General features: G+C 51.7%; 5 protein-coding genes across 5 annotated transcripts; 2 read left to right on the plus strand and 3 right to left on the minus strand.

Annotated features, from left to right (window-relative positions):
- Positions 1-1,194: 1,194 nt before the first annotated feature.
- Positions 1,195-2,558, minus strand: FIBRA_08818 (uncharacterized protein; the record flags this gene model as incomplete). Its single annotated transcript, XM_012330437.1, has 2 exons — positions 1,195-1,592; positions 1,649-2,558. 2 exons carry the CDS (start codon positions 2,556-2,558, stop codon positions 1,195-1,197), a joined length of 1,308 nt encoding a protein of 435 aa, XP_012185827.1.
- A 1,417-nt stretch (positions 2,559-3,975) lies between these two features.
- Positions 3,976-5,695, plus strand: FIBRA_08819 (uncharacterized protein; the record flags this gene model as incomplete). Its single annotated transcript, XM_012330438.1, has 5 exons — positions 3,976-4,080; positions 4,198-4,336; positions 4,384-4,688; positions 4,750-5,242; positions 5,301-5,695. 5 exons carry the CDS (start codon positions 3,976-3,978, stop codon positions 5,693-5,695), a joined length of 1,437 nt encoding a protein of 478 aa, XP_012185828.1.
- A 993-nt stretch (positions 5,696-6,688) lies between these two features.
- On the minus strand, positions 6,689-7,860 carry FIBRA_08820 (uncharacterized protein; the record flags this gene model as incomplete). The annotated part of the gene is made up of 3 exons (XM_012330439.1): positions 6,689-6,771; positions 6,845-7,767; positions 7,835-7,860. 3 exons carry the CDS (start codon positions 7,858-7,860, stop codon positions 6,689-6,691), a joined length of 1,032 nt encoding a protein of 343 aa, XP_012185829.1.
- A 2,035-nt stretch (positions 7,861-9,895) lies between these two features.
- On the plus strand, positions 9,896-11,585 carry FIBRA_08821 (uncharacterized protein; the record flags this gene model as incomplete). The annotated part of the gene is made up of 2 exons (XM_012330440.1): positions 9,896-10,722; positions 10,781-11,585. 2 exons carry the CDS (start codon positions 9,896-9,898, stop codon positions 11,583-11,585), a joined length of 1,632 nt encoding a protein of 543 aa, XP_012185830.1.
- A 1,109-nt stretch (positions 11,586-12,694) lies between these two features.
- FIBRA_08822 (uncharacterized protein) lies at positions 12,695-14,028 on the minus strand (the record flags this gene model as incomplete). Its single annotated transcript, XM_012330441.1, has 5 exons — positions 12,695-12,868; positions 12,919-13,002; positions 13,507-13,715; positions 13,768-13,874; positions 13,940-14,028. The coding sequence occupies 5 exons, from the start codon at positions 14,026-14,028 to the stop codon at positions 12,695-12,697; spliced, it is 663 nt and encodes a 220-aa protein (XP_012185831.1).
- Positions 14,029-15,039: the final 1,011 nt, after the last annotated feature.

The following is a 15,039-nucleotide window of genomic DNA, read 5'->3' on the forward strand; positions in this document are numbered from 1 at the left end:
CGGCCTTGTATCTATTTGCGCGGCCATGCTGCTCGTGCCCGTGCGTTTGAGATTCAGCAGGGAATTTCGAGCCAAGGTCTGAGTTCACTTGCTTAGTAGAAGCGACGGTCTGTTATCATGGACGAACATCTTTCCCAATTGTCACCCTCCACATACTTTTCTCATATGGTCCATGTTGTTAGATAATATCGTTCTCTCCTCATGATCCGCGTTCTACCCATCCAGAATTGCCCCGTTCGATGACTAGTCGCATCTATCAGAGGTCTAATCGCCCCGGGCGCTCATCTGCGCGCCGGGTACCGGATATGGAAATTCCCGTCTCCTTGAGACGAGGTTGCATTGGAGTCGTCATCTGACAGACGCCATGGCCCGGGTGGTGGGCACAACTACAGGACTGGAGAGCGTAGGATAGTGACCGGCGGCAAGTCACCATCCTCCGTTTCGTCACGCCTCGTCCGCATCGTTGAGCGAGCTCTGCGAGGCATGTAGCTCTTGTCGGGTGGAAGACCAGCAAAGCGTGTAAATCTTCCACGATCTCTTTGGCGTCGTCGCCCTTCAGGCATCTTTTGTTGAAGCGGATGTGTCAGTTTGTCAGCTCGTCCATGAGGTCCGGAAAGCGCGGGACTACAATGCGGAGGCAGTACGCAGGCATCTCCTCGCGGGCAGGATTGATCATAGGGAGTGACACGGCAACAGCGCGCACTGCAGGCGGAGACCTCTGGACGGCGGAGCGGTGAATGCCTGGGGATACCCCGGGTGATTTGGGCCAGTCTTTTTGTCGCACTCAGCGGGCGGACGTGCACTGAGGACGTCTTTGCACGGGGTGTCGGGACCTACAGCGGCGGGGAGGAACGCTGAGTGCTGGAGGACAAATATTCTCCCGCCAACGCTTTGTTATACGCACACATGATTTGGCGTAGTGTCCATCGGGAACTTAATGTACATTTTTGGGCATTTGAACGGCTGTTAGGGGCGAGATTGGTGAGAGAAGGATACGTCGAAGCGTGCACGAGCCAGCAGTGCTACAATGAGCAAACGGAATGATGCTACCATGGTGGAGGAAGCAACGAGTGACCGGGAATGACTGAGCATTATCTCCACTCATTGTATACCTGAACAGACACAGAAGACCTGGAATGCACTGGGTAAGTGGATTTGAAATTCGGAGCCAATGCGGTGTATGCGGTGAGTCACTCACACGAGTCGTCCGCTGGCATGCAGGGCGGGAAACCTCGACGAGAGTAGACGGGCCAAGGAGACCTCGGATATCACATCCAACACTCTGCTGCGCGGAGCCCTACACTGGATCTGGAAGGTGACCTTTTGCAGGGCGGGATATTGACGACCGGAGAGTGTCTGGTCGATCCGCGCATACGAGTCCTGGCCGACTTGATCAAGTTTGTCCTGGACAAAGGATGCGGTACTATCGAACATTGAGCTTGAATTAAATCTGAGTCCTTTGAGCTTGGGAAGAGACGCGCAAGACAAGATGCTTGCTGCCTGGCCCAGGCGTACAATGTCAAAGAAATCAAAGGACAGGACGTGTAAGTTGGCAGCTAGCGTGAGATCCACTAGAGGATCTGGAGGAACATCTGGAAGACATCAGCCAATCCCGCACTGCGATCAACAAACGAGCTCGGCGACATACATTGAGTAAACGTGACCTCTAGGGACGAGAGCGACTCGGCAGAGACCGTGACCAGCTCCGACAACCTTTCCAGATCAATCACATAGCAGGAGAGCTGGCGGACACGTACGCCGATCGTCACCAGAAAGCCGACGACGTCATCGCTGACTTGGAGGTTGGCGGTGTCGAGCCAGAGGGGATGCCGCTCCCAGATTCGGCTCGCAACATCACAGTGCTTCTCAAAGTTAACATCATAGCAGTCGAGGACAGAGAGGCGGGGGAGCGCTCGCACAAGCCGCCCAAAAACCAGCGCAGAAGGAAACATCGTACTGGAGAGCTCGAGCATTGTAACCGACTCGAATGCGAGAGTCACATGGACAAACACCTGCGGGTGCAGCTGCTCGGGTTTCCAATTGATACCGACGAGCCTGAGCGACTCGGCTCGGGGCAGTTTCTGTGCCATGCACACAGCAAACAACCCAACGTTGCAGGCCGACCCGTAACCCAGCCTGAATGAGACCCTCTTGATGGCGCGGCATCGCTCGGGGCTTTCGCGTAGTATGTTGATCAAACGATACATCTGGTGTTTGTCCATGTCCCAAACATACAGCAACTCGCGATCACGAAAGCGGCATCGGGCATGCCACCCACGACACACCCTCTCCAGCTCTCGTTTTCGGGGGGCTCTGTCGTGTATGTCGTCGTCCACCAAGTGGTCAATCACTTTCTCCCACAGTTCAATTGGCAGCTGGATAGAATGCTCAAGAGTCATGCTAGCTTCCGATGGAGTCATCTTTGCGATAGACCCAGAGGATTCAGCTTTGTCGTCTGCTCCTGCAAAGTCCAACGATGATGCATATTGTAGTTGGCGCACGCACTCACTGTCTCCGTTTCCACCACACATCTCTTCTGCCTCGGCCTCAAGCTTCATCAGCGGTTCTTCACTGGGAACGCCGGTGAGGGATGGTGATCGGGATGATATGGTGGGCTCGAGGGAGGTGCATATACACCGGGCCCGTCTGCATCACGCTTTTATTGTCTATCAAACTTTATCATGCTGAAGTTAATCCAAGTGAATAGTTGCACACCACCTTAGCACGCACACAGCCATGCATCGCAACACTACCGTCACAAATTGAGCTGCACAAGGCAGGGCTCGAAGAGCAAAATTGTCTTCGGACGTTCATTTCAGAGACACAGAGAATACCATTGAGCGCTAATGTAGGTTTTCTTCCTTAGCTATCGCATGCCCACGCCACTGACGCGCCGCGCCCTAGCCGTCATCATATTCATTCTCACTTGTCCACTGCTTCTCAGTTTTGCCCAACTTATTCCCCAACAGCATTCTCAGCACGTACTCGGTGCATCCCGCCAAGATCCAGCAAAATTTATCATTGATTATGTTGGGCGTGGGGATCTGACTGACGGGATTCCAGACTGAAAGTACATCAACGAGAACACCGACAATGTTGGATCGACCGGTCGACCGTGCAGGTCCATATATATGAGCGTAATCCAAATATAATGCTCGGCGCAGGATAAGTGTCGTCCTGTGTAACTGGGTGGCTATCTTGTCGGTGCTCTTGGCGAAACCTTATGATGGTGCGCCTCGCCTTCCCACCCGCCTGCACTTCTCATATTGTGTTCCCTCTAGAGCGGCGAGGGAACGACTGTACTGATGTGTGGCTAAGGATATTGAGTTCCTCTCAAATGTAATCCGGCCCTTGCATCTAACAGACTTGTGTCTATTCCAAAGTGCGCGACGTGATGAGACGCGCTATGCAGAGGGAGATGGACGACAGCAGTAGCGTACTCGTGCTGATCTTGCTCGCGGTCGTTCCATTCGTGAGATACCACCTGACATAGTATCTCGTCGGAAAGCCTTACATGACGACTCTTGGTGTGCGAGGAGGACGGCCATGCACTCGATTGCCTTGTCTGCAGACGTGTTCGTGAGCATTAGATCGTAGCCGTTCTCCGCCAGGGGCTCGATCGCGATTGAGTCACGTTGCATCTCTGCACAACGCGAGAATCAGCCGACCTGTGTCGGCGTTCTGGAGGTATCTGCTGTGTGGCCATGCGTTCGAGACGACGCGTATTGGTGCACCGGACACGCCATACAATGGGGTGAGTGAATGCATTTTTGGGCGAGAGGAGCTATACATTGATGTGGGAGACGATACATAGGTTGGCCTGGGTCCGGGATCTACTCCTGCAGTGATCTGGAGGGACGGTCCGTCCACACCCCGCTGTAAGAGCCCTGTCACTCGATTGGGCGCCGACGCGCGCTCTGCTAGATACACGAGAACTGCACGGACATAGCGAGCTATTCCTACGACTCAACGAAGATGAAGCTGGTCTCGTACGACACACCTGAATTCCTCGCGGAGAAGGCGGAACATGTCATCGCGAACGGCCATACAGGGTTCACATGCCAAGATGCACGCGCTGCGGTGCTTGTGCAGTGCAGTGCATTGGCGCTATAGAATTCACACGTATCCACAATCGGATACATGCTCGAGGGTGTGCTGTGTACATTGTGCTGTTTCTGAATCCATTGTGGGCCTAAGGTGTTACATCCTCCTCTCACCCACTATCTGCGGATGCTGCCTCCTCCTGCGATTCCCCCTCTTCCTAGTATACGAGACGACGAATGGCTGCCTGGACCAGAAGTTGTAGTAGGGGGGATTTGTAGTGCAAATAGAGACCGTGAGTGTGTGCTTTATTTGCGTTATGCATGATTATTAACTTCACAGGAGCAGACAGCACAACGCAGTCGTTCGGGTCTATCCCGACGATTGCTGTACCGGAATCTAACGTGCTTCTCGAGCGTCCGATCCAACTCCCGGTCGAATTATGGGAGAAGATTATTGACCATGTGGCAGACGATTGGAAGTACGCCTATCCGAACGGGTCGCGGACGTATGAAGTCCAACTTCGGGAGCTGGGGAGAGTGTCGGGGATGGCGTTCCCGATGCAGCTTTCGTGCACAGGAGATGCTCTGTGTGAAGAGGAGGGACAGGACGGACAAGACGCATATGTATTCGCTGATCAACGCATTGTGCGAGCACCCCGAACGATGCCGTACTATCAAGAAGGTCTCATTCCACTCTCTTGACAAGTTCATCGGCAATTTTGGGTCGTTTGCGGCGTGCATGGCATGCAAGCTGCCCCGCGTTGAGCTACTCCGATTTTGGCACTGTTCCTGGGTGGCTGAGCAGCTACACACGCAGGTATTTCTTCATATAACTCTCGCATTTGGATCCGTCACTACGCTCGATCTCGACCATGTGGAATTCCCCTCTGCGGTGGTGTTTAGGCGGCTTCTTCGTGCGCTCCCCCTCCTCTCTTCCCTTACATGCTATCAGGTGCGGTTCAAAAAGGAGTGCGATGCCGCGGGCACGGCCCGAGCGCCTTATTCTCTCCGATTCGACACCGTTGATCTGTTTTATAGCGATGATGTCATGGACTTTCTCCCGTTGGCCGGCGTACACATTCACCGTCTTTCCGGCGCTGAAGGCTACTCCGGGGAGAGTTGGACAAGGCTGCTCGTTGCTCTCGCCGAGTCTCTCTCGTCCCTGCGCATAAGGTTACTGTATCATGTTCCCAATGCTTGTACGTCGCCAAGGTTGTTTGTTATCGATATGGTGCAACGTTCATTTACATCTTCCAGATTTTCCTGTAGCCAACCCATTTGATTTCACACCAGCTGTCAACCTACGTGTGATATCGTTCGATCTTGAGCTCAAAAACTTAGCCAGAGTAGCAAGTACTTTTTCTCGCACGTCTCTTGCCAACCTGATCGAAGTCAGGCTCGTCTTCTCTGACTATAATCCCAAATCGTCGCTTGTTGAGGACGCGCTTGACAAAATCGACAATGACTGCTATGCGCTGGTCGACCAGATCCTCCTCGGCCGCCAATATCCTGCTCTGCAAAAGGTCGTCTTTCATCTCGACTTCTACAACATCCCGCACAGCAAGGTGATGGAAGTGATATCCGAGAGCTCCTGGAAAAGCCAACTTTCCTCAAAGCTTCCAGCGCTGCATTCCAGTGGACGGCTCGTGTGAGTAATTCATTATGTACACTCTGGGCTGACCTAGAATGCGCCCTCGATTCTGCTTGTACTCACCTCACCTATGTTATAGGGCAACTGTATCTATTGATGTGAACTATCATAAGAAGTGACGCTCATAGCTTGCTCACGACCTGGATTTCGCAATCTAATCCCGGGGTTTTTCTACTTTCTCGTCGATATCACTTAATGCGTATCCATTAGAGCAATGTCGACGGACGCGCTGGCGCATTCTTGATCACACATATCTTGCCCCAGACGGCCGTTTGAGTTCCTGAGGTATACTGTGTTCTGCATGCAGGGCACGTCGGAGATTGTCCTTTGACCGATGACGAGTTCGACCAGACTGGCATGTGGTATCGTAGGTGGCGGTATGATCTGTCTCTCCGGCAACTGGCCCCGGGATCTGTGATAGTTTATCATTAGAATGAACAAAGTGCACGATGAATCTCCTACTTGAGTCGTATGTACAATAATGAGACTTCTTGCCGTTTGTACATATACCTATAACTCCTGCATGATCCACGACTAAGGTAGCTGTGGGTTGGAGACACCGTGCGTCTCGATCGGCCCTTGGCCCTAGCTTGAGCGACAGCGTCCTGGAGCGTTCTTACTGAAAAATATCGGGTATCATAGCTCAATATCAGTTCGCCGGTACACCGATGCGACCATACAGACAATTGGCACATGATGCAGCACAAAGAAGACCGTTGGCTGCGGAGATGCCGGAAAGATGGGATTTGAAGATGGGATTTAAAATAATTTATATAAATGCTGCAGGTGGAACCTGAGTAGAATACACAAGAATACAGGATTACAGACGCAAGGCAAGGAGAGCGGGATACAGGATTGATACGGAACTCTAGAGTTGTATGGAAACATCGGGACGATGCATGATACCGACGAGAGGAACATGCGATCCACGAAGATTTTGGGAGAGCATAAGAAAGCCGGAAAAATCATGCAGAGCCGCTGGCTTCAGTCAGCATTATGAGCTGATAGACTTTGCAGGAGTCCCTAACGTGACGGTACCCTTGATCAAGCCGTCCGAACCCTTGCCATCCACATCCCCTGCATAGCAATTTGGTGGGACAATCGTCAACACTAGCAGGGCTGTGGCAAGAAAGGATGTGTCGGATATAACTATCACTCCTCAGCGTCTTGGTACAGAGCTTTCCGTTGCCGAGGTCCCAGTTGCACCGTATGTCTTTTAACTTTGCGACTGGTCGGCAGGACTTGAGATGGTCGCGCACTGCTTGGCGCTCCGTAACCATCGTCCCTGAACATTTCCCTGCACTTTGGGGCTCGGGACATATCCTGCATACAAACGATGACGGCGGCGGCGAAATTACCTCGATCCAATTCTTTATGTGATGTGTTTTCGGGGCTGGGCGGCGGCCTGCGATTTTGAGCCTTTTAGCTGGCCTAGGAGAAGGCGACGTAGGTGCTGCGTAGGCCGCGTCACGACGACGCTTTGCAGGACGTGGAGTGGGGCTATGACTAGCCGGGGCAGAAGGAGCATCCTCAGACACTGGGGAGGGTAGCGTTTGAGAGTCGGCAACAGGCGTGTGTACGTGTTGAGAAACACACATTCCACTCGGGGGTGACGATATGTTCGTGTTATCGGCGTGTAAAAGCCAGGGTTGGATGCAGAGCAGTGGATCGGGGTTATTCAACGAAGAGTCGGTGTAGGCGGATGGCTGCAACGGTAGCATACTGCTATCAGGAATATTGGGGTTCGGAAAGCCAAGGTGAGTTGGTATGGGAATATGTCCTAGTTCAACCTGGGGGGCGAATGATTCCCTCTGGTCAAAATGTGGTTCCATGCTTGCATTCTCGCCAACATTCGTTTGTCCAGCCAAAAGCAATGGCAAGGGCTGGCTCTCTGAATGGACATATTGGAGCGAAGGTTGAGAGGAGAAATACAAGTGCCATTCGGAGAGAAACTCGTTGATGGTCGTTGACTGCTGTTCAGATTGCCACGGATCAGAAAGATCAGGCTGGGGAAGGGGTAGTGCGGGGTGCTCTTGACTTTCGGACTTTGAGGAAGAGCTACTTGGGAAGAAGCTATGAAAGAGAGACGGGGTAAAATTGGCATCAGCAAGGCCCCGGATGCGCACGGGTGGCAACGTACAAAGAAAATGCACTGGAGTCCACCATGTTAAACACGTTGTGGGGAGAAAATAAGGTAGCTTGGAAGAAATTGAGCAGCGCTTTGACCGCTGGGTGGAGTGTGGAATGAACAGATGGTTTTATGTGGAAGAGGACGTGGCAGGTCAGGTCGACCTTTTATAACCTCAAGGCCACAAGTTCATGAACACGACGCGTCGCGGTTTGCACTTCGTCGCGGTCGCGTGATCGATTTATTGCGACCTGCCACACGCATTAGCGAGGAGTCAACTCGACGCGTTAACGGAGGTTGAATCTGTCCTGCCTCTCCAGCACCCACAGGACTTCGTCGGCTTAGGCATGAATCGCGGAATACGACGATATGCAGGCATTCCGGATTACATTGATCGAAACGCGCTGGATGGCAAAGTTCTGTCGCGGGAGGAACAGTAAGCTTCAATGACATTCGGTTACAGATTATTTCACTTACATTTCAAGAGATATCGTGCTGTACGAGACTCTGGATCAGGACTCGGTGGAATGCAAAAAGTTTCAATACCATGAAAAAGTGCTTTCTTGCAGTGGTCTCGGTCACCCAAACACAAATATCTTGAAATCTTGACAAGCGTTTATGATCCCTGTCATAACTTCCAACCGCGTTGAAGATCGCATACGAATTCGTCGACCACCTGTGATGGGATAGACAGAAAAATAGTGCCCGCCTCCAGATTTCCCAGCCTTGAAGCACAGTCTGGGCCTTGGTGCTCATAAGATCCACACCGGTAGAAATTGAAGGTGAGCACGACATACGCACGTTATTTGCCATTGGTGAGAGCGCTGGCTACTAGACCAATACTAAACATTGGAAAATTGGACTGGCACACCCCAAGCTCACTAGCAGCACCAGCAGCAGCAGCTGGAAGGAAGGCATAAGGCGGTGTGCATCCAGCCCAAACTTTGGTAGCGAGTGTCATGCCGTCCTATACGGAAGACTTTGCGACATGCAACGGCCGATATCAGCAGCTGTCATCGTACCATAGGTACATCGTAGACATGATTTGGGCTAACCCGTTCTGCAATACCTTAGCAGGATGAGCAGGTAGCAAAAATCACCGCACCGTCAACTCGTGACTTTCCTATGCTCCAGAGACCTAATAGAAGTGGACAGACAGGTTTTTCAAGATGGAGACCTTGTAAGACATGCAGAGGTCTCCGACTGCATTCATTCGATTATAATGCCGGTCGTGCGGCAACTCGATTGGTGGAGACATGGAAGCACCAGACCCCGACTTACCCCCCTCCCGCATTTATTGCGGACATGCAGAACGTCGACCATCTCGTTCAGGAGCATAGCGACCTCATGGGTGGAAATGTATCCCCCTCTGGATAATTCGATGGCGGATCAGGAAGACGAATCGAGATGACTACCGTCCCGCAGATAAGACTTTCTCCACACTCTGCATGTGCCTTACGGTATGGTGTTTAAACCTGGGATTAATAATAATAAAAAGACTGCATTCATTCTCCGAGCGACGTCGGACACATACAGGCTGTGTTTCCTGCGATAATGCAAAGGCACGTACATTCAATCTGATCGTTTTGCATAACTTATGTAGCATGATTGACTTCTAGCTAGGGGCACTTTCTGATAGACAGAGTGTTGCCAGCGACGGGAGCTCGACCATCAAAAAAGTCGCGACCAAAGGCGCTGAAGACTGCATTAGCTAACATTTTCTGCACAAAAATGTAGCATACTAGTTTACACTACCCTACATGGATAACTTAGGAATTACACTGAAGCGCATCACACATAATTGGATCAATTCGGAAAACAAGTCTGCAGTGCTCCTAGCTCACATAGCTGTACTTGTTCCGTGCTCCCTACGTCGCAGCCTCTGCTTAGAAATCCGGTATTGAACAAACGCCTGAGGAGCGGAAGATTAAATTTTTGAAGGCTCGCTGCCAACGGCGCCGTCAGAGCTCCAGCTAGAGACAAATTTAACCAGGTGCGTCTATGTGGCTGACCAGGCGTCTGTTATAACATAGCCAGCTTCGTCAACAACAGCGACGACGACAACGACCATCGATGGACCCATTAACAATAGGGGAATCGCCAGCAGCAAGACAATCGATTCTAGGCAGTTTTCTGCGTGGAAGACCTCGCGGCACGTCGCAGTCGCACCCATCTCCTCCACCTCTCCACGAGTCAGGCGCAAACAGAGAATCCCCACCCCTCGTGCTCCCACCATCCGAGTCCACATCAGGCCACCGACGACGAGCAGCGGCCCCCAACCTGCAAACATCAATATCCCAATCAAATTCAGGGCCAGGCCTCTCTCAAATGCTTCGCCGCAGACGATCCGCAGGTACGCTTGCCAACACCACCACCCCCCAGGTCCCCGTCGTCGCTGTGGCGCGGACGGCCGTGGCAGCCCCGACATCGACGGCTGGAACGGGAGCTTTGCAGTCACATCGTATCAGGCTTGTCCCTCATCTGGCCTCGCGCAGCTCGCTGAGGTTTGACCCGATCTGCCGAGACGTCCGCGAGGGTGATCCTGCTCTGCGAATAGGGCGCTTCACTGATCGCTCTGGACTGGGACTGGCGGCGGCGAATGCACTTGGCTCCAACAAGCTCGCATTCAAGAGCAAAGTTGTCTCTCGAGCCCATGCGGAAATCTGGGTCGAGTCGGGCGGACGTTTCTTCATCAAAGACACCAAATCGAGCAGTGGGACGTTCCTCAATCACGTCCGCCTCTCGCCGGCTAATACAGAGTCGCGGCCAAGTGAACTCCGGGATGGAGACTTACTCCAGCTCGGTGTGGACTATCAGGGCGGTAACGAGGATATCTACAAGTGTGTCAAGATCAAGATTGAGATGGGTCGCGAGTGGCAAGCTCAGACAAATCCGTTCAAGTAAATGTCTATCTATTGATCGTAGTGCGTGTGCTATAAAATGACTTTACCTACGCAGTGCAAATGCTTTGAAGCAGCTGAAGGCGATTGCTGGTGCAGTTACAGACAGGAAGACGGCACCCAAGTCCGCGCTGCCCGACTGCTGTATCTGTCTATTCGGAGTGACGATCAATCAAGCACTCTTCATTGCGCCCTGCTCACACGCATTCCACTTCAAATGCATTCGGCCACTGCTCGAAACACACCACCCAGCGTTCTCGTGCCCGCTCTGTCGCACATTCGCCAATCTGGAAGAGGATGTCGAAGTAGAGATCGAGGGCGAGGTGGATACAGATTCGGCGGCCGACGTCTCTGCCGCAATTGCATCGGCAGTCGCCGTCCTGCCTCCATCGGATCGGCCAAACGCAGGTGACTCGAGTAGCCGGGAGCGGGAGCGCGAACGGGACAGAGACAGGGACCAAGGGGCAGAGACAGAAGTGGAGCCGGACACCGGGATGTCTCGTCTGGGATCTTCTCTCCGCGGGCGCAGAATGCCTGGTGTCACTACAAGTACGTACCTATCCCCACTCGACGCCCCCGAAGTTGTGGAAGACATCGATGAGGAGATGGAAGACGTGTTCCATCTACCTCCACTTCCTGAAGGCTCGCCCGTGGTGGATTGGAACGAGAGGGTGCCAATTCGAGAGTCGTCAGTGTCACCTGTGCCCGTCCCTGTCCCGGCGCCTGGATCTGCGTATGCTGACGGGTCTGGAGAATTTTCTGATGGCGAGGAAGAAGGCAGCGGAGAAGGTGGGAGCGATGGCAGTACCGGGAATGTGGGCGAAGCTGCCCACGGGAAGCGCAAACGCCGTGCAGTTGCATAGTTCCGATGTTGTGTTTTGCGTGGTTGTGCCATGCGGTGAGTTCTCTGAAATTGCTATCTTTGCTCATCTCAAACTGCGCCGCAGATGCCCAGTGCCTTTCGTATTATGGTCTAGCGGCATCGTGTATATACATGCATATCTTTGTAGGCAAGCCATGCCTCTTCCTATCATGAACTCACCTCGTCCTTCTCCATCGTCGCCGGTGGTTCCTCGGTTGCCTTCTCATGATACGTACGTTCTTATATGGACGTTTGTACTCATCTGTTTAATTATCCCATCTTGCTGGTACTTCTGATGTCTGGATTTGATTCCCGTGTGTATGATACATATTCATTATTAGTGGTCTGTAGGTAGATCTCTTCCCATCCATTTGTACAATTCCAGTGTCACAATTGCTCGCGGGCACTATGGCATCTTGGCATCTTGGCATCTTGTAGACATCGGTATTTGCATCGGCGCCACAACATCGATGAAGTGGGAGTCGTGCGACCGGCAGTCCAGCGTCTACATGATAAATTGATTGTGCATAGGCGAGCAGGATGGCATTATATATGTATGCAGACGACGAGCGGGATAGGCGTGGGACATAGAATATGCAGCAATTGGAAGAACAAAGCGACAACAGGAAGACAAGTGTGGATGTAAGACACGTGGAGGGAGTCAGTTAACCAATGAAGCAACAGAGAGCCGAGAGGCAACCAGGATAGGGAAGACGAGGACGCAGACGGAGGGGCGAATGGAAAAGGGAACGGGAACGGTGCGTGGGGGGTATGTATGGGATAAGATAGAATGAATTAGGGTTATAATGTCACATAACGAATGAACGTCCATGACACCGCGCATCGGTGGTGCGCCTGTGGCGCTTTCTCGAGCAAGCATCTTGCGTGCGTCGAACCATCAGCCTGGTTGTATGCAGGCCTATTCCAGCGGCGAAAGATAGTAAAAAAACATCTAATTAAGACCATGGAAGCGCAGAGTCCAGACAACAATGCACACCTCTATTTCTTTTTCCACGTTCCATCCCATACAATCTCCCCACAGAGCCGATATGACGGATGGCCGGTGCAAACATGGCAAAGCGGCCAGAATTGTCCCTCCGAACGGGCATGCTATATGTCGACGTACATCAATACCGGCTCACCAACACCGTCAATTTCTGGAATGACGCATTTAAGATCGAACGCCTTCGCAAGCACGATCTTGAATATCTTCTGCACGTTGATCGAGGCCGAGGTTGAGCAGAATATTAGCGAGGCATGCATCGCCTTTGCGAAGCGTTTTGCCTGTGACGAGTCATCAACATCGATGCATAAGAGAGACGTATGTCAAGCACCTGCTTTGTAATCTCCTCCTGTTCGTCTCGAGGGAACGTTGAGAAAGTGTCGAATTTGGTTCCTATTAGGAACGGTATCGCAGTCTAAATCAACTATGTCAGTGCATGATTCATCTCGGCGTAAATCAATACCATTTAACAGGAGGTAGTGGCGCAAATGGGAAATGCATGTCACATCGACCCAATTACTCAAAGCAAGAAATATGCCACCATCCGACTTCAGGCCAATTACACCCCGGTGAAAATAGTCCGGCGCCCATGCGCGTCAAGAAACACGACTCTAGTCGGGTGTCATAAAACTTTCCCCTGGTCCACCTCTCCCATCCGCCGATGCATCGACTATAATGAGCAGAAGCACAACAGGTCCATATCCGTAGATATTGCGTAGAATTGTTTTCATCTCCGATCGGATAGTTCCGAGTGAACAACACCTGGGCCCGAGATTACGCCGAACGGACGAATTGAAATTGATTCGCTCTGGCATGCAAAACAAGACCCCTTCGTTCACAAGATGAAATTCAAACATGGGGAATGCGCATTCGAGAAAGGGCGAGGATATGTGCATAGCATGGGAACATAGATGCTTACCTTGTTGAAACCGCGTGCTTGTCGATACCATTCCTTCACTGAATTGAGCGTCGACTTTCGTGACAAATCAAACATGAAGAGGATGGCGACGGCATCATTACAGACGAGCGGAAGCATATTCACGAACTCGCGCTGCCCGCCAAGATCCCATAATGAAAATGTTATTGATGTTCGCCGCACAGTAATAGTCTTCTCCATGAAATTGACACCTGGGTTTCGCTCAGGATCGCCGCACATCAAATTGCGGTTAATGATGCTTACCCAACGTTTGAATGTAATCCTCGTCGAAGTGACCCTCCACGTACTTCACCATCAGACTCGTCTTCCCAATCTGCGAGTCCCCCAACATGCCGACCTTGATAACCACACTAGCGAGACGATGCAGCATATGAGATATCCCGCACATTTTACTAGGGCCACAGGAGGTATTCACCTGTTCTGTTCATTGCCGTTCTCTAGGGATGGCCGTGTACTGGGGCCTGCGCTGGGGGTGGGGGATGACGATGACGCCGATGCAGACATGTCCTACAAGCGGGATTTCGCAGATGTGAATTATAAGATAGAGAAGAACGATGATCCCGCAAGTTCAGACAGTTGAATGACGGGATACCGGGTCCGTGAGATGAGAACGTGAATAGAGAAAAGCGGGAAGAAAATATTGAAGGAGGGACACGTTCTAGTCGCGCTGGCAAATGCGAAGACTTGTATACAGATTCTATGGCCACTCTCGGAAAAGGAGTGAGTCCAAGTCGCCGACCAGACAGATCAAAGAGAACGAACAACAAGATGTGCCATGCGTCGCTCCCATCTCCCGAGCCAGCGCTCGCTCCTCAGGCGCCCGTGTACACACTGTTCAATATTCGACATTACATACCGACGCATTCAGCTGGCTGGCGATTCTCAGCGACTTGTCCTCTCAAACTCTTCTCAAGCACTAGATATCGACTCCCCCAAACATACAATCGATTATGCACAGCGTTACAAAAACATACTCAAAACTGACGGCTGCCATAGCTTTGAAGGCTTGTAGAAAGGGTAGTCCTTTTGTAAATAAGATTGATTCAATATCAGGCATGCATTTCGCAATTGGCGAGCTCCTACTGTCTTCGAACCATACCTCGTCATTTCACGGCGCGAATCGTCGCCACTTATGTTATCTTATTCTGAAGAACCAAACCGCGAATTCTCTATTCGCCAGGTTCTTCAGCATTATACGTTACTGGCAGGTAGTGACATATCGAGGTTGTTGTACAACGTGTCTCAATACTACATTTTGATGCAGATTAGGTCAATGTGTCACTGAACGGAGTATTCTAGATTGGTCGTACACGAAGATTATCTGGAGGGGAGAATGATACTATCTAGCATGAAGTATACGAGAAATCCATGTGGGAGTGACAATAGGGGAAAATAGTCGTTCATGATAGAGGCAGAACGTCCCTTTCAAGAACTTAAACCTTGGCCCACAATTTCCTGCTGAATTTCAAACGCACGGGCACGAGCAGCATGGCCGCGCAAATAGATACAAGGCCG

This window comes from Fibroporia radiculosa, assembly GCF_000313525.1.
Source record: "Fibroporia radiculosa TFFH 294 genomic supercontigs, scaffold3421, whole genome shotgun sequence".
In the NCBI taxonomy this organism is placed as follows: domain Eukaryota; kingdom Fungi; phylum Basidiomycota; class Agaricomycetes; order Polyporales; family Fibroporiaceae; genus Fibroporia; species Fibroporia radiculosa.